Consider the following 23,009-nt stretch of genomic DNA (forward strand, 5'->3'; position numbering starts at 1 on the left):
GGGAGATGGACGAGGTGATCTCCAGAGGTCCCTTCCAACCCCGGCCATTCTGTGATTCCGTGATACCCCAGACAGGTTTTCTCTTTATCTCCAGTGTTGTGTACTTTCCATGGGGTAGCTGGCTGCTTTGTAACTCCCTTCTCCCCATGTTCACAAATTTACTGTTGAGTAACAGAGGACTGACATAATTTCTCTCTCCCCTTCATTTTAGTGTAGAGCCTTTTTGACTGAGTTGCACATGGCCTATGCATGAAGGGAAACTAATTTACATCAAACGAAACCTTACAGTACACAAGTCTGGAGTATTTGTAACCATCCACACCTCCTTGTCACAGTCTTAGGAAGTGGGATGCAGTACTTTCTGTCTTATTTCACAGTTGAAAATGAAGCAATTCAATCCATGAATAGCTGAATTAGGAGATTTCTTCTGCTTTTTATTTCCTATATTTTCTCCCTACACAACTACAAGTGGCCACCATCAAAGACAGAATTGCATGAGCCAATGTAGCTTCTCTTCTCTTTATTAATTTCCTAGACTTAAGCTTGAACTCTTTTCGTGTGGCTTAGAGACAAACACCTCTGGCTCTGACGTGTATTTGGTACAGCATGTAACAGAGACAGACCTACGCCTCCACTGAATTGGCCATTGTCTGGAGACTTTCTGTGGCTCTGATATTATCTACCATCACACACTTTGAGGTTTTATCTTGTGTCCTGTGTTAGGCCAAAGTTATGTCCTCTATAGCTGGAGCCTCCCTTGAAGTCTGTCAGTGTTGTTAGAGACCCACAAAGGGGAAGGCTTTCATGCTTACAAATTGTTCTGAGAATACTATTTCAATCTCAAAGCTTTCTCTGAACTGACTATTTTCTTAACCCTTCTGGGCTTTTATCAGCTTACTCCAGTTCTGATAGATCATGAGCTTCTCACATTACTGTCACCATCCTCTGCAGAGTAATTTTTAATTATTGCAATAGTCTTTTGTTTTGAAACTTTACAGGATTTTTCTTCCAAAAGTTCTCCATAGTACTTTCAAGGGCAGTTCTTTCATAAGCTCATCATGAGAGATTTGTCTGCACTGAAATTCCAGAAACCCTTTTGAGGTCCATAGCTTTTCCTGTTCTGTTTCTATTTTTGCCTACTAGTGACAGATACTTGGTACTTGCCTTACTTGTCAACAGACAGACTGGAAAAATAGACACAGGAGTTCTAAAGACTCAGTTTGGTTCCAGGGCCTGAGCCTGCAAATGCTTCAGCACACAAGCTCAGCAGACATCAGTATGACTCAAGTTACCATGTACCACAGGTTCTAAGAAACTGGACTTCAAATGTGCCTGTGTTGCAGCCAGGTCAGATGGCCACTGTAGCTGAGCTCCCATGGCCATCGATGATTGCTGTGTTATTGTGGAGGGGCTCTACTGCACGAATGGCAGTTAGACTAGAGCCATCACTGTTGGTAACATCCTGTTCTTTGGGATCAGAAGGAAAGTGGGAAACAGGCTTCCAGGCTGACCAAAAGATCAAAACAAGTCAAATACTTAGACATGTCATGTGAATCCATTCTCCAGTGGATGATCCATAGAAGGATTCCAGAAGGTGGAAAGATAAAGGAAGTCCATTAACCACTGGAAAAAAAAACAGTGAAACTTTTAGTGGGAGCAGCAACCATGCAAGAAATTACCCTCCCAGTGTAAAACCCTGGGAAACCTCCCAATCATTGAAGACATGCTGTGTCATAGAGTTGGAAGAAAAATGTCCTACCTCTCTCTGCAGACCAGTCATGCCTGCACAAGAAGTACTGTAAACTTACTACTACAGCAGAAGCACTTTTTCACCCTTGTTGATAATGGCAGTGTTGGGTCACAGTAGAAAAAAGGCATAGTTCTGTTAAGAAACATAACTTTGGGAGTTTTTAAGTCTTCATGGGATCTGAAAGGCTGCACTTGAGCCTTCCCAGGCTGACAGGGCAGCATGCAAATGTATTCTGCCGAGTGTGATCATAAGTACTGTCTCATGGCCTTCAAGCATCAGGCAGGTATTAAAGCTGCTTCTTAAAAAAAAAGGAATTAGTTGTATTGCTTAGTGAAAAACGTGTAGACAAGCTGTTTTATTTAAAGGCTGTAAATAGAAGCCCTTAGGCTCCCAATATGTAAGAGAGCTGATGTGATTAGTCATATTGATGTGGTTTTGATTATAAGTAAGTGGTGACTCCTTCCAACAACCCTGTTTTGTGGCTATGTAACTGAATGTAAAATTTGTATAGCAGAGGGGAGGGACTCAGCTGAAGAATTTTGCCCATACAGTTAAGGGACTGGTTCTGACTTTAGAAAATAAGGCGTGCTTGGTAATTTACTCTTAGCTTAACGAGTGTGCATAATGCTGCTTGCCATTATTTGTTACTTCATTGCCACTGAGCGCTTTGGGAAAAACGCTCCTTTCTGTATGTAAGTAGAAATACTGCTCCAAATGCCAGTCTTGCTGCCATTGCCAAATAAGGCTGTTGAAGAACTGAACATTTTGGTTCAATGGTAGACCTGTTTAGATGACGCTACAATTCAGCCCTGAGATCATTGCACATTTGTAAACTAAGCGAAGACACAGATTCCCGAGAAAGAAAACTGGTGCATTTGTAGCACACATCCCTTTGGTTGTGGGATGTGTCAGCCTCAGTACGGTGCAGACATCCCAAAATAATTTATCTGGGTGCTAAATTACTGCATTTCTGCATTGCAGCAAAGGTTTGCTGTGTCAGGGGAGAGCATTCCCTCACTTGTGAGCTGTGCGTAGAGGGGCAGGCTGTGTGAGGAGTGAGCTACTCAAGGGACCCCTGCCTTACCCGGCAGGGGTAACACTAAATAGCCTGCACTTCAGCAAGGGTTTTTCTTAGAATAGTGGCAATGTCTCTGATCTTGGACACCACAGTGCAGAATTCAGGGGGTTTCCAAGGCAGCCTGTAGGCCACAGCTACTGCCAAATTACCTTTCTCTCTCTTTTTTTTAATTCTGTCTTTATTTCCCAGTTGAGCTCTTCCTTAAGTCTTTCGTGATAACACAGAAGTTGCAGTCAGTTAAGATCTTTTGCTGCACCTGCTGCTGCCCGCTCCCTGTGGCAGTCACAGCCATGCTCTAACACAGACACGTGTGTGCAAACCCTGCACACGTCGGTGAAGTTGCTGCCCTGAATTGAAAGCAGGCCATTGATTGTACAAGCAGCACTGGGGAAAGTGGGACATTTAACTCTCTGAGGGGACTGGGAGTGGTGGCATCTGTTCATGTCTCAGAGTCGGCTTGGAGGGCAAGTGGTGTCTTACTTAACAAGAGCTGAGAGCACCCTTGTTTAAGTCACTGCCATTGGGGTAAAAGCGTGGCTGGTTCTATGTGGCTGAAGCAAGATCACTGCGTGAGGAGCATACAAGATGCTGATCAGAGAAAGCAGTTTCTCAGAGACTGCTGTGAAAGCTCTCTAGTTCACCATCACTAAAAATGACCCAGAATAGTCTGTACTTACTTGTTTGTTTATACCAGGGAAGGAGCAATCTGTTCTTACAGCAGTAGTTAGTGAACTATGCTGTTTAGTTCAGCTTCCTTTTCAAGCAGCCTCAGCACCACGGTGCTTTAAGGATACATTTCCAAACTCCAGCTCCTGTTAGCTATATGGTTCCTGCTAACTAAAGTGTCAACAAGACACGTGGCCAGTTGTATCTTCATATTCTTGAATGCTTTATGTATTACAACAGGTTTTCTCTTACCAATAAGACAGACTGAAGGTGCTAAGGGTGACATGCTGTGCACACCACGCCACATTCATCCGTCTGTCACCAAGTTAATGTACAGCAGGAGAGCAGCACCATACTCCTCAGTGTTAGCCTGTTCTATTAGAAGCAGCTCAAAGCTTTTTCCAGCTTTAAGTATAATAACACCAGTGCTATTATAAAAGGAATGTCAATGCTGCTTTGCTTTTTTTTTAAATGGACACATAGTTATGGACAAACAGGGAAAGTAGCAGTTTTCATGAATAAGCAGACTGATTAAGGGGAGAAGCTAATTGGGTAGAATGCTATCTTATATTTAATTAACAGACACTGCTTAAGAAACAAAATCCAGATGTTCAAGTTTACCCTGTGATTTTTCATTCCTTTCTACTCTAAAAGGAGACTGAACGATACACTGGAGGGAAAGGTTTCATATTTACACTTGTATGTGTGCGTGGTTTATGCAAGGCTTACAAATTTCAGATTTACTTGTTAACAAACCACAGACAAACTGGTAAAAACTGTAAATCCCTTTTCTAAAAAAAAAAAAAAAATTGCCATGAAGTTTCAACTAAAGTGAAGGCTCAGGCGCTAAAGCTGAACAAATTGATATGCATCAGTGCATCAGTTGTGTTGTGGTAACAAATTAAAATGCCATGTAACCTGCATTAGATTTAAATCTCAGTGAAAGTTCAAATTTAATGTACTTAGGAGCAAACAGCTGGTCAGTTTACTGGCTTATATGTTTGGGCCTGAGTGTTGATTATATGTGTGTCAATACATGTCAAAATGTCACCTGCTTTACAGTCAGGTTTGTCCATAATTGACAAGTCTAATAATAGCTTTAAAATTTTTCTAATACTTACAGTATTACTTTCTATATTATATATTAGGCCATTTTTATATTCTATAATAAAGTAATACATTTTTTTATAAATAGAATGTAATATTTAGATTCATATCTGAACTTATTCTTTTGACAGGAGAAAAAACACATACTGATTTTTAAGGGCTCCTGCTGATGAGCATCTGTAGTTTAAGGAGTTACTGTTGGCAACTGTCTTGTTTCTTTCGTTTGCTGGAAGTTATCAGCCCCTTAGGAAGAGCAGCACGCAGGCATTGTGTCAGCTCTCTCGTGCTTACATCTTGTAGCACAGCAGCATAAGCTACCATCAGTTGACAGTTATATTCATCTTATATAGTAACGTACAGTGTATGTTATTATAAATATGTGTCACTTAGTATATAATCATATGCAGAGTGTAGTTATATATAAGTGGGGTTTTTTATATTATAAGGCTCAGAAGTTGTAAGCCGCAGCATTTAACATGCTCCCCTGTGCATCTCTCATTTCCCCCCAGCCACAGGCAGAAAAGTGGGACAGACTACTGGGGACCATAGGCTCTTTAACTGATCTTGCAAGATTCATTAGAAGGACCCCATCACAGCCTTAAAACAGCAGAGAGGGCTCCAGAGTCACAGGGTTTCTTTTGCTGTGTCCCTGTGATGGGATAATTCAGTTTCAGCCTGAAGAGGGGAGGAGGAAAGTCTTTGTTCCATTTGATGACAGTTTACTGCAAGCGATCCCATCATTTGCCTAATGTCCAGTCATCATCTGCTTGGTTATCTTCTATAATTAATCATCAAGCACCTAGGAGATAAGAAGAAAACCTTGATCAAGAGCAAGGAAGCCAGTGTAATATGGAAAATTCCCTATATGAAAGAATTAAAGTACAGAATACAGGACTCAGTAGTTGCTGCTTTCTACTTAATTCTGTGAGAGCTAGAGAGCCACTGTGGAAGAGAAGCAGCTGTGTTTCATTCAGGCTGAGAAGCCTTGCCTGTTTAAAAGGGAAGTCCAGATGCGCAACCTTTTGCACTCTGCTTTGGATTTGGTTATGCCAAACTAGGAGGTGCCAAGTGGATACCATCTGCCGACCCTCCTGTCCTGTTGATCAGCCAGTGAAACATAGGTACTGGCAGATAAAATCGGAGCCTGCGTGAGTGAAGGCAGAATATTCATACCAACTCAGTATATTATTGCAATAGCATTACTTTATTGACGTATTCCCTGATGCTATGCAAATATTTCATACTCAATAGTTGTTCAGTTTCCAGCTGAACTCAGCAAATCTTATTTCCCAGCCATCAGTCCAGCAGCTGATTTTTCCCATGAGGGGCACCAAAGACTATCCAGTTTTCAGTAGGCCCATTTGCTCTCAAATTTTCAATCTCTAGTCTAATAAATATGCCATTTCATATCACTTTCTGCATTTACCAGTAAGTTCATTTTCCACATGATAAAGTATCCTGAGTAAAGCTCTTGCATGCATAAGACCCTGATGTATTTGATGTTTTCAGCTACACTGTCCTGCTAAACAATGAGACATAAAGCAACTCTTGGTAAAGGACAGAAGTTAAAAGAACTCTTTGCATCTCTGCAGCAAGACTGCTGTCTTACTAGGTACCCTTAGCTTGCATTCAGGTAATATGAATTAGGCTTGTATATTGAGAAACGCCAAGGAACATGTTCCTCTTTCACTGATGAAGCCTTTTGAAGACCGAAGAGGAGTGTCCATAGCATGAAATAACTGCACGGCAGTTCCCTGCAGTATGCAGCTCTCACTGGGTGTCAGCTGGTTGGTGTCCAGAGTCCCACGTAGGCTGACATTTAGCCACCATGACTGCCCTTAATGAGTTGCGATACGTACAGAAGTTATCATGTACTTCGCTTTGTTTCCATCTTTGGAGGCAAAACACCTGAAGGGTCTTATTTCAAGTCTGTGAGACAGTAAATTTCAGTCAAGACCTAACAGGAGGTTAGCTTTAATTTTTAGATGTCTTAGGCAGCTTCACTGTAGCCAGAGGGTGTGCAAAGAAGTGTTTGAAAATAGAATTTGCCACAAGCAGTATATGTGACCATATTTTCACAAAAATGTCGTTAATTTTTTTCCTCTTTCTTAAAAAAAATAAGGTCAGTTACCACTACTACTGTGAAATCAGCATTAGACTGTCAGGTTCCAAGAAAATACAGCAATACTAGAATTCATGCCCTCACCTTCATGCATTTGAGCAAACAGAGTGAGGTTTCCGTGTACACACTTGATTAAGTTTGGTAAAGATCAACCTAGAGTAGAGTGAAATGATTTGCAATGTCTGACCAATGCAAGAGACTATCAGGGCTTCTACTACATTATTCCTCCTTCACTCTCACTTAAAAGGCCTTTAGCCAAGTGTCTGCTGCCTCATCCCCATGGTCTCAGATGATTCAGAAGCTGGAAAGGGGAACAAGAAAAAATACTGTTTCTATTTCCTTGTGACTGATGCCACAGTTTTCCTCTGTGTATTGAGAGAAAAATCACCCAGTTATACAAGTTGTAATAGCTTTAATAGCGATATACATTCTAGGCTGCTAATGCTGGTTCTTAGTTCACAAGCTGAAGAAAGCATTTTCAGAACAAAGTGGTGATTTCTGAGGTCCTTAATTTAGGCGTTCCTCTCTGTGCTTTACACCTGATCCGCATGCAATGCTGGACCCTTCCCACTTGCCCATCTCAACTCTTATATAGGTGACTGATAGCAGACATTCAGAAGATGGCCCACCAGGGCCAAGTTGGGAATTGGGAAAGGGGGAGGGATTGGAGGGGGATGTGGTGAAATACGAGACTATTTAATGCCAAGAACCAAAAATGTAGTCTTTGTGCAGTGATGGTGGAGGAATGCCCAGCAGCTGAACAAGTAGTTACAAATGGACTGAAGTTAACAAAGCCTCATTTTTTTCATGAATTTGTGACTCATGGTGGAGGGAATAGCATCAGGGTCTGAAAAGGACAAGCCCTACTTTAACTTCCTTTGCCTTTCAGATACTCTACATCTTTCCTGCAAAAGGGGAATGCAATATGACACCCAGTTATAAACCTCATTAATCTCTTCTATCTTGAGGATTTGGCTACTGTAGCATTTCTGGCTTACTAGAGGAAGCAGCTTAGCCACACCATGGAAAACAGGATTCATCATCATGATTTGTTTCATGTAAACAATGAAATCTGTGAGTTTATCAGTGTTCATGTGCTCAAACTATAACGTTGCACAGACTAAGTTACTCTGTAGAAATAAAAAATTTGAATTCTGGATCAGAAAGGTAACATGACTTCTGGTGGCAATGCTTTTCGGTTTTTGAGATGCTTGTGTTTGTTAAAACATGACCAGGCATATGAGCTAGAGTTTTGCAGCGTTGTAGTTCCAACACATCAGTTACCGATCACTGCACTAGAATTTATAAATGGAAGATTACTTACGAGCCAACTTTCTTAAAGTGGCTTGTGTTACTATATTAACTAGGGCAAGCCTTTGTTGTTTCCTAAAGCTGACCAAGGTGACAGGATTTTTATGTGTTTTTTTGTTTTTTAAGGAAGTTAAGTCTGACTACGGAATTTTAGAGTTTGAGTAATAATTGAACTTTTTCAGTGCATCACACAATATCAAATCATAGATTAATACTACCTATCCTCATTCCCCTTCCACCAAATTTAAAGCAATCGTACTTCATAGTACATTGTCCAGTTCATCCAGATTAAAGCAGTACTTCATCCTCCCCTGTCCAAGGTTGTACTTACAGCTCTCCTCAGCAGGGTATTTCCCCTGAATATTTCCTTTTCTGCTGGTGAGAAAAATTTAATTTGTCCCGTGTAGTGCTGAAGAGCTTCAAACTCAGAGTAGCTACTGCAGTGTATCTCTCCATTCCTGGTATTTTTTGCTTGCTTTCAGGGCTACCTTTTTATAACAAAGAAGACCTTATGCATGGCTAGCATTTGGCTTTAAGAAACAGTACAAACTGCATTTTCTTCAGAGCTGCAGTACTGTATAGCATTATTTAGCCTTCCATGTAGTTTTTCCTCCCAAGTTTAAAGGTAAATGAATGGAAAAGTGCATAGGAACCATGTTTTGCTGGCACCGTATATACCTGTGACATTCAGTGTCACAGGTCAAAAAGCAGCCGAAAGTTTAAGCCATTGCAGAGGCCACTGGATTTGTGCTTAGGGTTCATTCATTTTTTCCTGTCTTTTATTGGCTGTCTTTGTTTTACATCTCTGCATTGCTTTATTATCAGAGGTTACAACTGGGCTTTATTAGTGACATGGGATAATAGGACTGAGAGGCGGTAAAATCCACAGGAAGAAATGTCATGGCAAGAAACCAGTCCCTGTCAGAGGACACAGCCCCAGCTGCCAACAGTGCCAGTATCTGAAATTCCCTGGTGACTGAGTTCAGTGTCATTATCTCTCCTGAGTATACAAAAAAAGGAGATTAAAAAAGAGGGACAGATTTCCCCCACGCTCCCCAGTCTTATTTTGTCAATGGCTTCATTACAGCCTCATTGTATTGAGGAGATTTCTCAAGTCCTATCTAGGATATTCACATTTTAAAAAACAGCATTAACTTTTAAGACTAAATCCACTTTCTTTTGACTTTAGTGTCATACACTATATAGATGCCAAGGACAGCTTTTAGAATAATAGCACTCATCCAGTGGATGAGTTTGTTTTCACTGCTTTGATTTTTCCCATCTCTGAACTCCCAGATTGTTTTTTTATCTTCAGGCTGCTGGCACAAAAATAACAATTGGAAAATGATATATTGGCAGACAATCATTCAAGAAGCTTTTTACTTTTTCAAGGTCAGATTTAGTTCCCACTTTATTAAAAATTATTTCAGACATGAGTGGAAGCATTTCTGCCTGCTCAGGAAGATGCTGGACTGCCAGAGGCTGACTTTATAAAATCCTCACGAGGGCCTTGTTCCATCCGTGGTACCGCACTGAGCCTTTGTCCCGGAACAAAGGATTTCTGTTTGCTCCAGTGAGGTGGAGACCAATGTCTCTCTCCTTCATGATTGTTCAGGTTTCTCACAAAGGGTCTGTTCTGCATGAGTGGCTGTAGCTAGCAGAAAAGGAAGGGTCAAAAATTGTCACTGCAGCACGTTTCTGCTCAGCCTCCATAATCGGATGAAGAAAAACTTGGGACAGAAGAAAATGATGAAATTTTGAAGTTAACAATTTTCAAAGGGAGCCTAGGAATCTGCCAGCTTTGGTTTTCTCGAGTTTTTTAAAAGTGAAGCTGTTCCCAGTAAAATATCCTGCTTTCTGTAAAGAATAAAGCAACATAATTCAATGGGGAGATATAATGGCTAGCTGTTTAATTTAGTGACCCAATCCAGCCTGAAAAACACCACCGAAGTATTTTCAGCAGCAGCTGGGTGGAAAGCAGATGTGCCATGGTGTTAATGCTATCAAAGAGTCAGTGTATTGTGCAGCTGCTGGATCTAGCTGTATTACTGAAGAACAAGGTGCTCCATCACTCTGAACTATAAGGAAAGCTGGGGGAGGTGGGGGGAGACTTAGATCTGTAGAAAGCAATTATTTCAGGAGAAGATGTGAAGTTAGGGAGCTTTCCCGCAGGCAGGTTCTGGTTTCTTTTGCTCCCCTTGCGGCTTGACAAATTTTATGACGGCTGTTTTCAGCTTTACACCACCCTTCGCAGAACACAAAGTTCACAGAAATCTATACTGACTTGCGTGCACCGGAGGGATAATTGCTATAAGAGAATGTCCTTGTGATTCAAGTCATCAGCATTATGATAAACCACTTTCAAATACGACTGGAGTCTGACATTTTTACTGCACACAGATCCAGGGCTTTTTGCTTCATAGGTTCACAGGATTGTTCAGGTTGGAAGGGCCTCAGGAGTTCATCAGGTCCAGCCTCTGGCTCAGAGCAGGGTCAGCTGTGAGGTCAGGGGAGGTTCCCCGGGGCTTTGGCCAGTCTGGTCTTGAAAACTTTACATTTCCCACACAAGAAAAGGACCCACTTTCTGCCAGCTTCAGAGTTACAGGATATGTGAGCACATCATCATGATATATCCCAACAGAGGATCCAGCAGACTGCAGGAACCTTCAGTGCCTCCATCTGGGCTGCTCAGAAATTTTTTTCTCTCTTAAAAGCTATCTCAAAAACTCCTCAAAACTGCCAAAGCTGGGGTGGCTGTGCAAAAGCTGCTCTCTGATGTGATTTACAGCAAAGATAGCATAGGATTCTGCAGGTCCGTTCTGGTGCAGGCCAGGCTGTGGTATGCAGCAAACTTCCATAGCAAGCCAGTGATGCTGGCCTATAGTGTCTTACCACACCCAGCAATTCCTCCACAGCTCCCAAAGGATAGCAATGTACTTAAAAAACAAACAAACAAACAAAAACCCCAAGTTTCAAAAGGCAACAAGTTTTTCACTTGATTATTTTCATGTTAAACTCACACATTATTTCCTATCAACAGGGAATACTGTCTTTATGGTAAAACCTAGACTTTTTGATTTCTTGGTCCACAATAAAACACAAAATCCTTTATTTCTGTAAATTGGTGAGTAGTTGGATCTCCTTCCTTCATAAGAACCCTATTGAACATTTTCCATGTTGTTCGACTACTTGAGAGACTGCATAGTGGAATGAGTGCTTCAGGAGGTATTCAGAATTTTTATTCTGTTACACAGCTATATTCAGCATGGAAGCAGACTCCAACTGTAGTCTGAAAATGGGTGTGACTAATAACTATTTCTGTAGTTTCAGTACTAGTAGTTAATAGTTCAAAATGCTGTTACTTTTATTCTTATTCATAAAAATACAGCAGTGCAATTTCCTTTAGCATTAAGATGCTAGAGTAAGTTTTTGAGTGACAAGCCCCAGTACAGGAATGTCATTTAGAGAATTAAAAAGATCAGTGAAGGTATGAATTTGAAATAGCCATAAGAAGAGCATTAACAAATTCAACAATTTTTTTTTCCCCCAACATCTTGCAAAATAGGATGTTGAACAGAGGATTCAAATTCAGTTTTTCACACTGATGCAAGTTAGAACAAGATACTCTTTTGACTTGCAAACATATCTGCATGATCAGCTCATCTTGCAAGTGTGATACAAACTCTGAAAGGAGACAGAGTTATGGAAATTCTGTTTATGTGGGAAAGAGGGAGGTCATGGAGATGTTTGGCAAATCAGGAGACTGGACCATGTAAGACAGGCTACTTTTTGATTTCGTTAATGCACACTTCAAAAGGCAAAATCATATGACTTATATTCTTCCATATTAATAGAAGTAATAAACCTGACTGATACTATCCCAAAGATAGGAGGTGCAATTCAAAGCCGAGATGGGTAATACAGTGTAAAGTAGATTTCCTCTGCCCTCACTGGGTGCCATGTAGCATAAATGGGAATAGAGAGGTCATGAACAAAGCGTGTGTTAAATTGGTTAAGATGCAATCCTCAAAACCCGGAATAATATTTTGAGGGTAAAACACCTCTCTTGGACAGCCATACTTCTGCAAATAGAGCAAGTTCAACAAATGATAGGAAGCATCTGCTGAGAGTTGTGTTGCAGGAGAAAAATATGAACTGCATTCCATCACAGAAGAACCTTTAACTGGTTAATGGTACCCTTCTCCATCATAAAAATCTGTTATTCTAGTCTTATTCCAGGCTGGTATATGTCTAACCTATTTTTAAACACATCCATTTTTGATTCCATAGCTTCTTTCTGAGGAACATAGAGCCATATAGTGTCTTTGTCATCAAGCAGTGTTTCTTTTAACTGGAGACTGCACTGAAGTCTAGAAATGCTGTACTGTTGTTCATAGCTCACTGGAATACTCTTTTGTGCCTTATATTTAATGATGAATGTCCCAGAAGACAGGAAGCTTTCTACAAATGCCAAAAAGCAAATCAGTCTAGCACCCTGCAGATTACTATACACAACACAATAGCCTTTGTTAGCATAATGTATTATAATGCTTTATGTAGTGGGTCTCTGAGGTTTAGTAATTCCTGTCAGCAACCAGAATAAATGGAAGTAGCTTCCAGGAGATGCAGGGCCTATGAAAGGACTGTTAGTTTTCAAGAACTACTAGCATTCAAACTCACACATGCAGCATCTGAAACAAAACCTCAACAGTCAGTCATTTCTGAAAGTCAAATGCATGAAGTGTACTTAAGAAAAGAGATTAAAGAAGAGTTGGACTGAGCACTAGCAGTTTGATACTTTCCCTGCTGAAACAAAGATTTGGTGCATTCTCTCAGGCTTGTCAACAGCAGAATTTTTTGATGTGTAGCCTTTTACTGTGCCTAGACACTGAATTTGCTAGCTGAGAATATCAAGGTTCCACATGAAAGTAAGCACACCTACTCACGGAGAGTGTCTAAGCCACAAGTGAGAGGGGTTTTGACTTTTTTTAATGCACAACTGGATTGAAAAAAAAAAATCACTAATATTAGATATGTTGTATGCACAACATCATGCTGCATGGGATGAAGGTGCACCACAGTTACTGAACTCCTGAAGCTGTAACTGCCAGCAGCTCAGACCATGCAGCCAGGGGAGGGCATCTCTTACTCTGCACTTGCCCTGCTCTTTGTGCCTACCCTTAGGGAAGCCCCAGTGACCTTTATTTAGCAGGGAGTCAGTGCTGATCTAGCTGGAGCTTTGAAATGATCTAGTACAGCTGTACTGATTTTCTTAGGGTGCTGTAAATTATTGACATATTTAGTGAAGTCTTTCAAATTTTACTACTGTAGATCAGTTAAAGTCACATTACCCAATAGCACAACCCTTCAAATCAGTTCAAATGATTAAAATACTTCAGAAATGCTTAAGCTACTGTTGTTTGTATACAGAGGTACCACCACCATAATAAATAGTACTATCTTTACTCAGGCCTATGTATTCTCTGTAGTGCTCCACTCTCCTGTTTATATCTTCATTTTTTCCTGTATTTTTAAAGCACTCATCCCTGTTCAGTTGAAGTTCCAGTTACATGATCAAAGGCTTTAGCAAAACTATCCTTTAATATCATGCTGTACTCATACCATAAGATAACAGAAAATCAAATCAGCTCTGTTGCTAGAATTCCGCAAGCGAAATCCATATTCCCGAAGCGTTAAAATGCTTCCGCCTCAGCAGAGTTGCCAAGTACAATGTTCATTACTGTAGAAGGCCATCACAGCCAACTGCAATTACAACCTGAAGCTGCAGTGCCATTATGCATGCACATTGTTTGCCCATGCAGAAACTTTTACTGTTTCATCTTCACCTCTTGATTGGATTAAATGAAGGTATAACAGTAACCCTACCCAAGCCTATGTATTCTATTTTTAACCTTGCAGACACACAGAAAGATGTAAGGGGGAGGGGGAAACAGTGTTTAACTAAAAGAAAGATAGGAGACATACTGTAGGTAAAACCATTTCCTAACATCTTCCCTGATCTGCGCCCCAGGAAGTTAGCACTGCTTACTCCAGGAGAACCCATCTCTAATTGTGTGTGCCACGCTCCCTGTTTCACTGGGCTACTTTTAATTTCTTTTCTGTTACCATCTTCTCTGGTCTCCTTTCTGATCAGTCTTCACCCTTTACCAAGGTAACCACAAACATCATACTGACCACTAAGCATCACAAAAAAGCTGACTTCATCATATTTTCAATATACCTCATCTGTAATAAAATCAGTAGCCAAAATACCTTCCCTCCTTTGCATGTTTAGTGTTGCTCTTTTCCTGAAGTAGAGCCTGGTTTTTATCCACTACATTTTGAATTTGTCTTTGAAATAAAACAGAATATTCCCAAGTTGCAAGTGCTCTAGAACTTAAATTGCAGAAGGCTTGCATGATGCAAAGCATTAATTTCTTTTCCTGAAGCTTTGTTCCCTGTAGGCGATGAGAATATTATCTGCTTGTAGGATGACAGAGAGGAATCTCTTAGCAAGATGAAACTAGTTATCAATATTGCAACCAAAAAGATGAAAACATGCTGAGACAGAAATAGAAGGTCCTTCTGCTGCCATGCCTCACCTCCTCAAACTGCTTATTCTTGAGCTTAGCTGTCACTGTTGTCTTTACCCAGCAGCTGCTATATAAGAAGTGCTCTTTGAAGGCATTTATCAGCACTGACTCTCATCTGATGGAGGGGAAGGGGAGACCGCGGTTTGCAACAGCTGAGGAGGACTGACTGCATACCACCTGGGTATAAGTCATTACCCCTGTTTTGCAAGCTGACCTTCCTCCTGTAGGAGTTGGATGGATAGTGAGTCTGTTGTTAGTAAGGTCAGAAACAAACTTTAACTTGAAAGAGAACAAGATTGAGAGCAATGCTTTTGGTTACTTATTTGCTTGCCTGTCTAACCATGTTAGAATACTCTTTTGAATGGCTGTTGAAGAAGGAAAGCTATTCTATTTGCCTTTTGCTAGAAGTGGGCAGACTCTGCTGTTAGCATGAACGCATGGAATCTTGCAGCAGCGGTAACTATACTGCTCAGTAGGATGCTAAAGGCATTGTGCAGTACAAGCAGTGTAAAGGTCTTTGCTTTCATGAAAACAGCAAATTATAATTGAAGAATGGACATCTTTGCATCTTATTTTGTTTATTGGGTTTTGAAGAAAGATTGGACAAAATATGTCCTGTGTAGTTGCTCTACAGGTCATTTGCAGTAAGAGTACAAATCACTGCAGTCTGCCTAATGGTGTCTGCAACAATTAAAGAATTTGCTCTGTCACTGTACAGTTACGTCCTAATAACTTTATTCTCAACCACACAACCTTCTCTGCTCTAGATTGTCCCCTCTGCTTCAGTTGTATCCTGTACAAGTATTTTGGCAGGGAGCGAGAAGTGCTGGCTGAAGCAGAAAAAAATCCATGCTCAGTTCATCGGTCTTCTGCTCTAAGCTTCCTCCACTTACTGACTTACTATTCTCTGTATAGGTGATAGAGATGTACTGCAAGACAGCATCCCGTTAGTCAAGTAAAACTTTCAATCATGAAAAATAAATAGTGTTTCCTACCCTAAGAAGTGGAGAATAAAACTGAAGATGAGCCTTTCTGCAGGAAGGTGAAATGTCTTGTTCAGCGCACAGGCAGTCAGAACGTGAGATATCCCACAGGCCACTCCGTCACAGGCCTTGGGAAACTTGTGCGGGCTGCTTACTTGTAGGCTAAACAGAAAGGACAATCTCTGGCACACAACCAAAGAATGAGAGTGAAATCCCAGCTGTCTTGGAGGTGGTAGGACTTCAAAGACTAGCTTTAAAAGCCACCTGAACATGTAGGGATGTGACAACTGGGTAAAAAAAGAACTAGATACTATGATACTAGCTTGTAGGCTAAATTATAAGAGAGCGGTTATAGAATCTTACAGAGCCATCAGATTGTACAACCAGTGCACATAATTTACCTGGTACACTGATTTGTAACCTGACCAGAGGAGTGCCAGAGCATTTAAGGTCCTAAGTTTTGCCCTGTTCAGTCAGCTCGCTTCCTGAACATCTGCTCTACTGCAAGAATAACAGGAAGAAATAATATTTTAATCACAAAACCAAGTTAAATAACAAAGTAGTTATACTTTAAAGGATTCCAGGTACCCCTTCTTACAGGAGAAGTCCTGTAAGGGCTATCAGCACTGTTCTTCAGCGAGTGCTTTGGACTGAAGCTGGACCTGCCAGCTGCCAACAGCCCCCTCTGCTCAGGCTGAAGTCCTGCCTCAGTATTGGCCAAATGCAGCAGTATGGTACTACTGCTGTACCATTTGTTGCGGGTTTTTTATGGAAGTTTTCCTTTCATGTATGGACGAAACAGCACGCTCTTTAATAAAAATAACAAGACTTAGTGGATTTGTGGCCCGAGGGCACCATGTGTGCAGGACTATGGTGAACACCTTTGCCTTACTATCAGGTGTATTACATACCAACAGTACTAGTATCAGCAGTACATTTAAACCCCTAGTCTTAGATTTGGGTCAGATCTCTGGGTCTTGGAGTACTTCAGATCTTTAGTTACTAAAACATTTGATAATCTGTTTAGGAATATGGGTGTCTTAACCAGAGCAAGTACTGTAAAAATCAAGTTTCTTACTGTTTTTGTAACAATTAGACCATTCAAGCACAACCATTTGCAGGCACTGTAAAAATTCTTTCTGTATGCATCAGTCTTGATGTGTGAGGAACATGAAGAGTAGGAATTGCTTCTAAGTTAACATGCCTCTTGTGTGCACTTATGTACTCTGTGTATCTGAATGCAAGCTAAGTATAAATATTGTGTATACATATATTTATCATCAGTAGAGTTATCTACCCATCAGTAAACAAATGTTTTAGACCAGGAGCGCCTATCTTTTGTTGTGCTTCCGTTCTGAAATATAAACATTTCTTAATTTTGCTCTTCCTAGCTCTGTTTTGTGATGTTTTGGACGCCAAACGTGTCAGAGAAGATTTTAGTTGACATAATTGGAGTAGACTTCGCTTTTGCAGAGCTGTGTGTTGTTCCTTTGCGCATCTTCTCCTTCTTTCCAGTTCCAGGTAAAAAACAAGAAAATAAAAACTCTCTAACCTCAAAACCAAACCAACTCTGAGACATGGTCATAGATTCTGGCATGGCTGTAGGTCCAAGAGTGGCTAAATGCATGCCTAGCATAAGTAACGCTTTTTTAATTGAAGGTGGTGTAGACCAAGACTATTTACATGGGTAGTCAGGATACAAATGTTGCAGTAAGAACAGTCTGTCATTAGGCAGATTTCTGACTCTCAAAAGTAAAGCCTGAATTCTGTCTATTGTAGTTGACCAAGAACACACACATGAATGGCAGTAGCGATACATGCGTGCCAAGACTGAAATTAACTATTTGGAATAGCATCTTGGACCACCTCGACAGTAACATCACCTCCATAAGTCTCCCCTTCTGCCACCAGAATCAGTGGCTCTTTCAGATATCACCAGAGCATAAACAATATAGAATAGAAGTTAATGCCCCTATTCAAGAGAGAGACAAGCTTGACAGCAATAATCAAAATGTTTCCTCTCAAGAAATATCTAACTTCTGTAATTAAGTGCTACATCATGTGTTTTCTGCTTATATAACAAGATAGTTTTGTAATAAAGATAAACTACAAATATAAGCATATGTACATGTAGATACCTTTTTTTGTGCCTGTTACACCATGTACCACACAGGAGCTAGATGGAAAATTTTCCTTGGTATGATTTCTCTTTAGGAAAGGGGATAGGTTTTTTTAATGAAGAAAACAGAATGGACTAATAAATTGGTTGTAAGAGAGCAACTCTTAGGAAGGACTGCTGCCCATAATTGGCGTTTTTTTTCTTTTTTCAAAAATCAGTATATTAAAGCAATTTGGATACAAGATCTACTTTGTTTCTCGTAGGGTTTTCCAGCATGCAAAGTTACGAGGATTTCACCATGGTTATTTCTAACAGCGCTCTTTGTATGAAAAAGCTTCATATGAGATGACTGACTTTTTTTACTACTCTTGCCTCCCTTTCTCCCCATCCCCTCCCCTTCCCCTGTATATGAACAGTGACTGTCAGAGCGCACTTGACTGGTTGGCTGATGACTCTAAAGAAGACATTTGTGTTGGCACCCAGCTCCGTGCTGCGGATTATCGTACTCATCGCGAGTCTCATTGTGCTGCCTTACTTGGGGTAAAATATTATTCGTCGCAGAGCTGATGGCTTTGCTTTCCTCTTCATTGCCGTTGCCTGTCACTTGATAGCTGAATTTGCATAGTTCAGAACATTTTCTCCGAATACTAATCATAATATAAAGCCTGAATAGTGTCAATATCTGGAAAAGAAACATTTACAAATTTACAAGTGTGACGGCTCTAGGCAGGCACGATATGATGTCCCTTTTGAAAAAATACGCAAATGTCAAAGAGACAAAAACATGTCCTAAGGGGAATTTATTTCCATATTATTAAATGCACTGTTAAGAAAGTTAATAGAAGAATATCTTGTCTATAAGTTAAATAATCTATTCTACAGCACTCTGTACAAGACTTTAAATTCTTAGTCCATAATTTGATTCAGAATGTGATTCTTTTACTAAACAGTGAAACCATTAAGAAACACAACAGTCCTTTAAAATACCAGTTACTCTCTTTGCCAGTGTATTATGTCTTTGAAGGAAATCTTTCTAACAATAGATTGTTTCTATATGCCAGTGAAAATATAATTATGAATCATGCATTCTCACACAACCATGACTACTTTCTTTTTATGCCACCCACAGAGTTCATGGAGCCACTCTTGGAGTAGGATCCCTTCTAGCTGGTTTTGTAGGAGAATCCACCATGGTTGCAATAGCAGCCTGTTATGTCTATAGGAAACAGGTAAGAATTCGGCTTTGCGGGATCTGGTGAAAGCCGTTGATGAATATAGTGGATTTTTAGTCAGATTAGGAGTACACTTTTGAAATGTAACTCCCCAGCATCCCCACTTACTGAATTTGGTTTGCTTCCCCATGTGGTCTCAAAGAGTGTGCAACTTGGGAATTCTTTGGGTTGAAATAAAACCAAAAGGTGCCCTGGATGCTCGTGGGCATTCAGGCCATGGGACCAGGCCATGGGACATGCTGGTCTGAAGTAAACCTCTTGCTCCTCAAAACATGTGTATCACGGCTACCATCTCCTTACCACTACCTGTTTTGCACTGTAGATCTGCTACTGCAGTACAACATAGCTTCTTTATGTAGTCATAGGAACTACTCATCCAAGCTTAGTATATGTATATCTATCAATATCTATATCTATACTTTTATTTCTTTATAAAGCCAGCTCTGCTGAAAATGGACAAAAAGTAAAGTTGCTTTTTTTTTTTGCCGTCTAAAGAAGTGGCTTAAAACAAGATCTACTCCTGCAGCAGTAAAGGATAAGAGCTTACAAATACTTAAAACAGGCGAGGATTTCTCATGGGCATACTTTTACATATTTCACACACTACAATCTTGCATGTACAGAGTAGTAGTGATACATGGATTTCAAAGAATATTCCACTAAATGAAGTCAAACACGGGATAAATACTGGCTGGTGACTGGGTACATCACAGTACCTGCATGTTGTTTCCTTCCAGTTACGTGTTCAAGGCACTGGGTAGGGCACTGGCATGGTGTGTGCATCATTCCATAGTGCAGAAGGACTGTCTGGATGGGAGCAGAAAATATAATCTATGCATTTATGTTTTGGTTTTTTTAATTAGACTTCTTACTAAGGGCCACGTGAAGACGCCCACTGCTTCTGTATTTAGCAAAAAAAATATGGAAGATGGAATATCTTAAAGCCTTATGTTGGAACAAACTAAACCCAGTTTTGATATGTATTAACAGTGCAGGCCATGGCAATAGACCAAAGTGTACAAGGTTCATAAGAAAATAGAAGACCTTGATCTCTGTCCTGATTAGTCTGTCATGTTTTTCTTGAGAACCAAAGAGTAAAACCTGTAGACACTGAAATGGCTGTTCCTAGCCTGCGGTTTCACAACATGTATCTGTTTGGAGTAACCCCCTCATCGCTTGTTTGTTACAGTAGTAGCTCGTAGTGTTTCTGGCCAGGGACATGGTGCTTAATTTTTTGCAGGGATGAGTGCAGGTAGCAGTAATAATGACTGTGCCAACCTAATTTATTCCCTTACCAGAATTAGTATGTAGCTGACAGCATTGTCTCAACAGCCAATGTGACGGTGGCAGAGCCAATTGCTAGCTGTATACACCAACTTGTTTTCACCTACAGTGGTAATAAGTGGATGGCGTTTGAGAGCTGCAAATCAAGTGTTGCGTAGACACCTCTGAAATTTTGAAACTCTGATATGCCCAACTCAGCTGAATCAGTAATACCTGTGGGGGATTCTTTGTCAGCTGTACAAGTGTTTTCTGTAAAACCAGTCAGCCTGCTGAGAAACAGATAATAAGGAACAGATGCTTCAACTTGTTTTGTAGTGGGGCTGAATGCTTCTTAGCTTTACTAATCCAAGACACCCTGCATGAATCATAGGACTCTTGAATGCCCTCCTGCTCCTGCTAGCCAAAAATACTCTAATATTACTTGGCTTTGGTAGGGTGGAGGGTCACAGTGGGTCACCAATACCAAGAAAAACCAGAATGCTCACATCTTGTAAAATTCCTGAAGTTTGACATTTGAGAAATTAGGTTGCCACTTCTGTCTCCACGCCTAGAGGAGCTTATCTTCTCTCATATTTTGTTTGCTTTTCCTTTTTTTTTTTTTAATAAAAGGTCTGTGATGTAAAAGATTCCAGATGCTCTCTTCCCTCCAGTCATGCTGAAGCCTGTTTTGGATGTTGCTTAGTATAAGAAATGCCCCTATTATTGCATTTATGTTAGAAAGGAGAAAGCTGAGCCCCAGGAAGGTTATGGAAACCTTCTAAGTTAAGCCAACTTATTACTGACAAGCCACAAATATGACACAAATATTCTAGCTTTTAATAACACACTCTAAAAAAACCCATTATTTGCACCTCGCTTGTCCCAGTGCCCAAAGTTTGTAGGACTGTGTTCATGCACAACTTACTGATAGGTTTCTGAATGCTTGTTTCAATCTAGAAAAAGAAGCGGAATGAGAATGAAACAGCTACAGAAGGTGAAGACTCTGCAATGACCGACATGCCTCACACAGAGGAAATGACAGACATCGTAGAAATGAGAGAAGAGAATGAATAATAAGTGGGATGCAATTGTTCTCTGCAGGGACGATTGGAGTGACACTTCAGCATCTTGTCGTCTCTCATACTTTTTTGTTTGTTCGTTTTTATTTTTGTAATAAAGAGGCCTTGATTTAAAAGGTTTCAGATAAATTCTCTAGCATACTGAGTATGCTGTCACTGATGAGGGACCTAAAAAGAGGTCTTTGCTTTCCCCTCCCCAATTGAATTTGTTTTCTCACTCCACGCAAACATGAAAGATACAATTGCATCATTGTAGAGTCTTCCTTACTTATGCATCCACCTTCTCTGGACAATCTGCATTTGTCAACCAAAGCCCTGCTCTCCATACATATGTGTGTGTGTGTGTGTGTGTGTGTGCGTGGGTGCACTTGCATGCTCGCACATGCACAACAGCCACTGGCCCAATGCTACTGCCATAATCTTAGTCCCTCCCCTCTTTCCTTTTCCTTCCTTTTCTTTATGGGAAATGCAAAGGAAAAGAAGTTTGGAATACAGAGCTTTATTTTACATGCTTGAAAATGACTTTGCTACATTAACTAATATACTATGGTGAACTATATCTTTTTGTTTGGCCTCATCACTAGAGATTATACTGCACAGGGTACAAGACACAGAGGAACATGTAAGTCTCCACATGCAAAGTGGAGAAAAACAGGTTCCTTTCTCATGTTAAAAGTGTGTGGATGTGTATATACACACACAGGTACATAAACAGAGACATATATATATTTTTATATATATATGCATACCATAAATAAAATACACACAGGACAAGAACTCTATTTAGCTTTCATTCCATCAGAAAGATAGTAATCTTTTGAAAAATGTAAAGATTTCATTCAGAATTTTCTTGAATCCTTAAGCCCCACTTTGTGTATAATTTTCTTTAGAAAAAAAAAAAACAAATATGCACTTTCCTCTTGTGAAGAGGGTGATGGCAACTGATAGACTTTGACTGTATTTGAATAAAAAAGAAAAAATAAATATTGACAAGCTTTACCAAAGTTCTTGTCCACTGATTTAACTCTGATTTTTAAAGGTTGATTTGCTCTATATACTTATTTCTGGTGCCTATATATTTAAAAGAAAATCAGATAACATATGCAGGATACCATGGTACATCACGTTGCTACACATAGCTCCATGAAATTTTTTATATCGAGAAGTACATATACTCACACACACGTGTGTTTATGTATATATACTTATACACACACGCACACACACACACACACACACACACACACGTTTTGCTGTAATATATTTACCTATGCAGTGGATCAAAATCTGTATGGTGAAGCTCAAGTACTGATGGTCCTTGAAGTCTTTACTTAGGGACCTTGATCATATGTTAGCTCTCAAGGCAAGATTTGTGTGGAAGTGGGGAGCTGCTCACATCAGACAGCAAGTACAGTACTTGGAGAAGGTGGCAGGTGCTGTGTGGTTGTGGTTGAAGTGGGCCTTAAATAACAGAGCGTGGGTGACTTGTGTCGGGTGGAAATGAAGCCTATATAAGAGGTGACTGAACCAGAAAAGGTTTGGGTGTCACTGATGATGGCTGCAGCAGCAGCTTGTATTTCCACACTCTTCTGTGTTTGGCTGCGGGGCAGCGTTCGTTACCAGTTTGTAGTAGCTTGGGTTCTTTCAGATTTAATCATGCTAGAGTCTGGAAACCATTATTGTCCATGCTATATCCATAAATCAGT

The 23,009-nt window shown here is 40.3% G+C and overlaps 1 protein-coding gene across 1 annotated transcript in view; it reads left to right on the forward strand.

Annotated features, from left to right (window-relative positions):
- ANKH (ANKH inorganic pyrophosphate transport regulator) overlaps positions 1 to 21,414 on the forward strand; it is a gene marked incomplete at its 5' end in the record, with an annotated part of 44,054 nt that extends 22,640 nt beyond the window's left edge. Inside the window, 4 exons of the mRNA XM_009707889.1 lie at positions 17,002 to 17,131; positions 18,146 to 18,269; positions 18,859 to 18,958; positions 21,182 to 21,414. Coding sequence (XP_009706191.1) covers positions 17,002 to 17,131; positions 18,146 to 18,269; positions 18,859 to 18,958; positions 21,182 to 21,298 — 471 coding nt within the window. The remainder of the gene's footprint in view (positions 1 to 17,001; positions 17,132 to 18,145; positions 18,270 to 18,858; positions 18,959 to 21,181) is intronic.
- Positions 21,415 to 23,009: the final 1,595 nt, after the last annotated feature.

This window comes from Cariama cristata, unplaced genomic scaffold, assembly GCF_000690535.1.
Source record: "Cariama cristata isolate BGI_N322 unplaced genomic scaffold, ASM69053v1 scaffold9519, whole genome shotgun sequence".
Classification (NCBI taxonomy): Eukaryota; Metazoa; Chordata; class Aves; order Cariamiformes; family Cariamidae; genus Cariama; species Cariama cristata.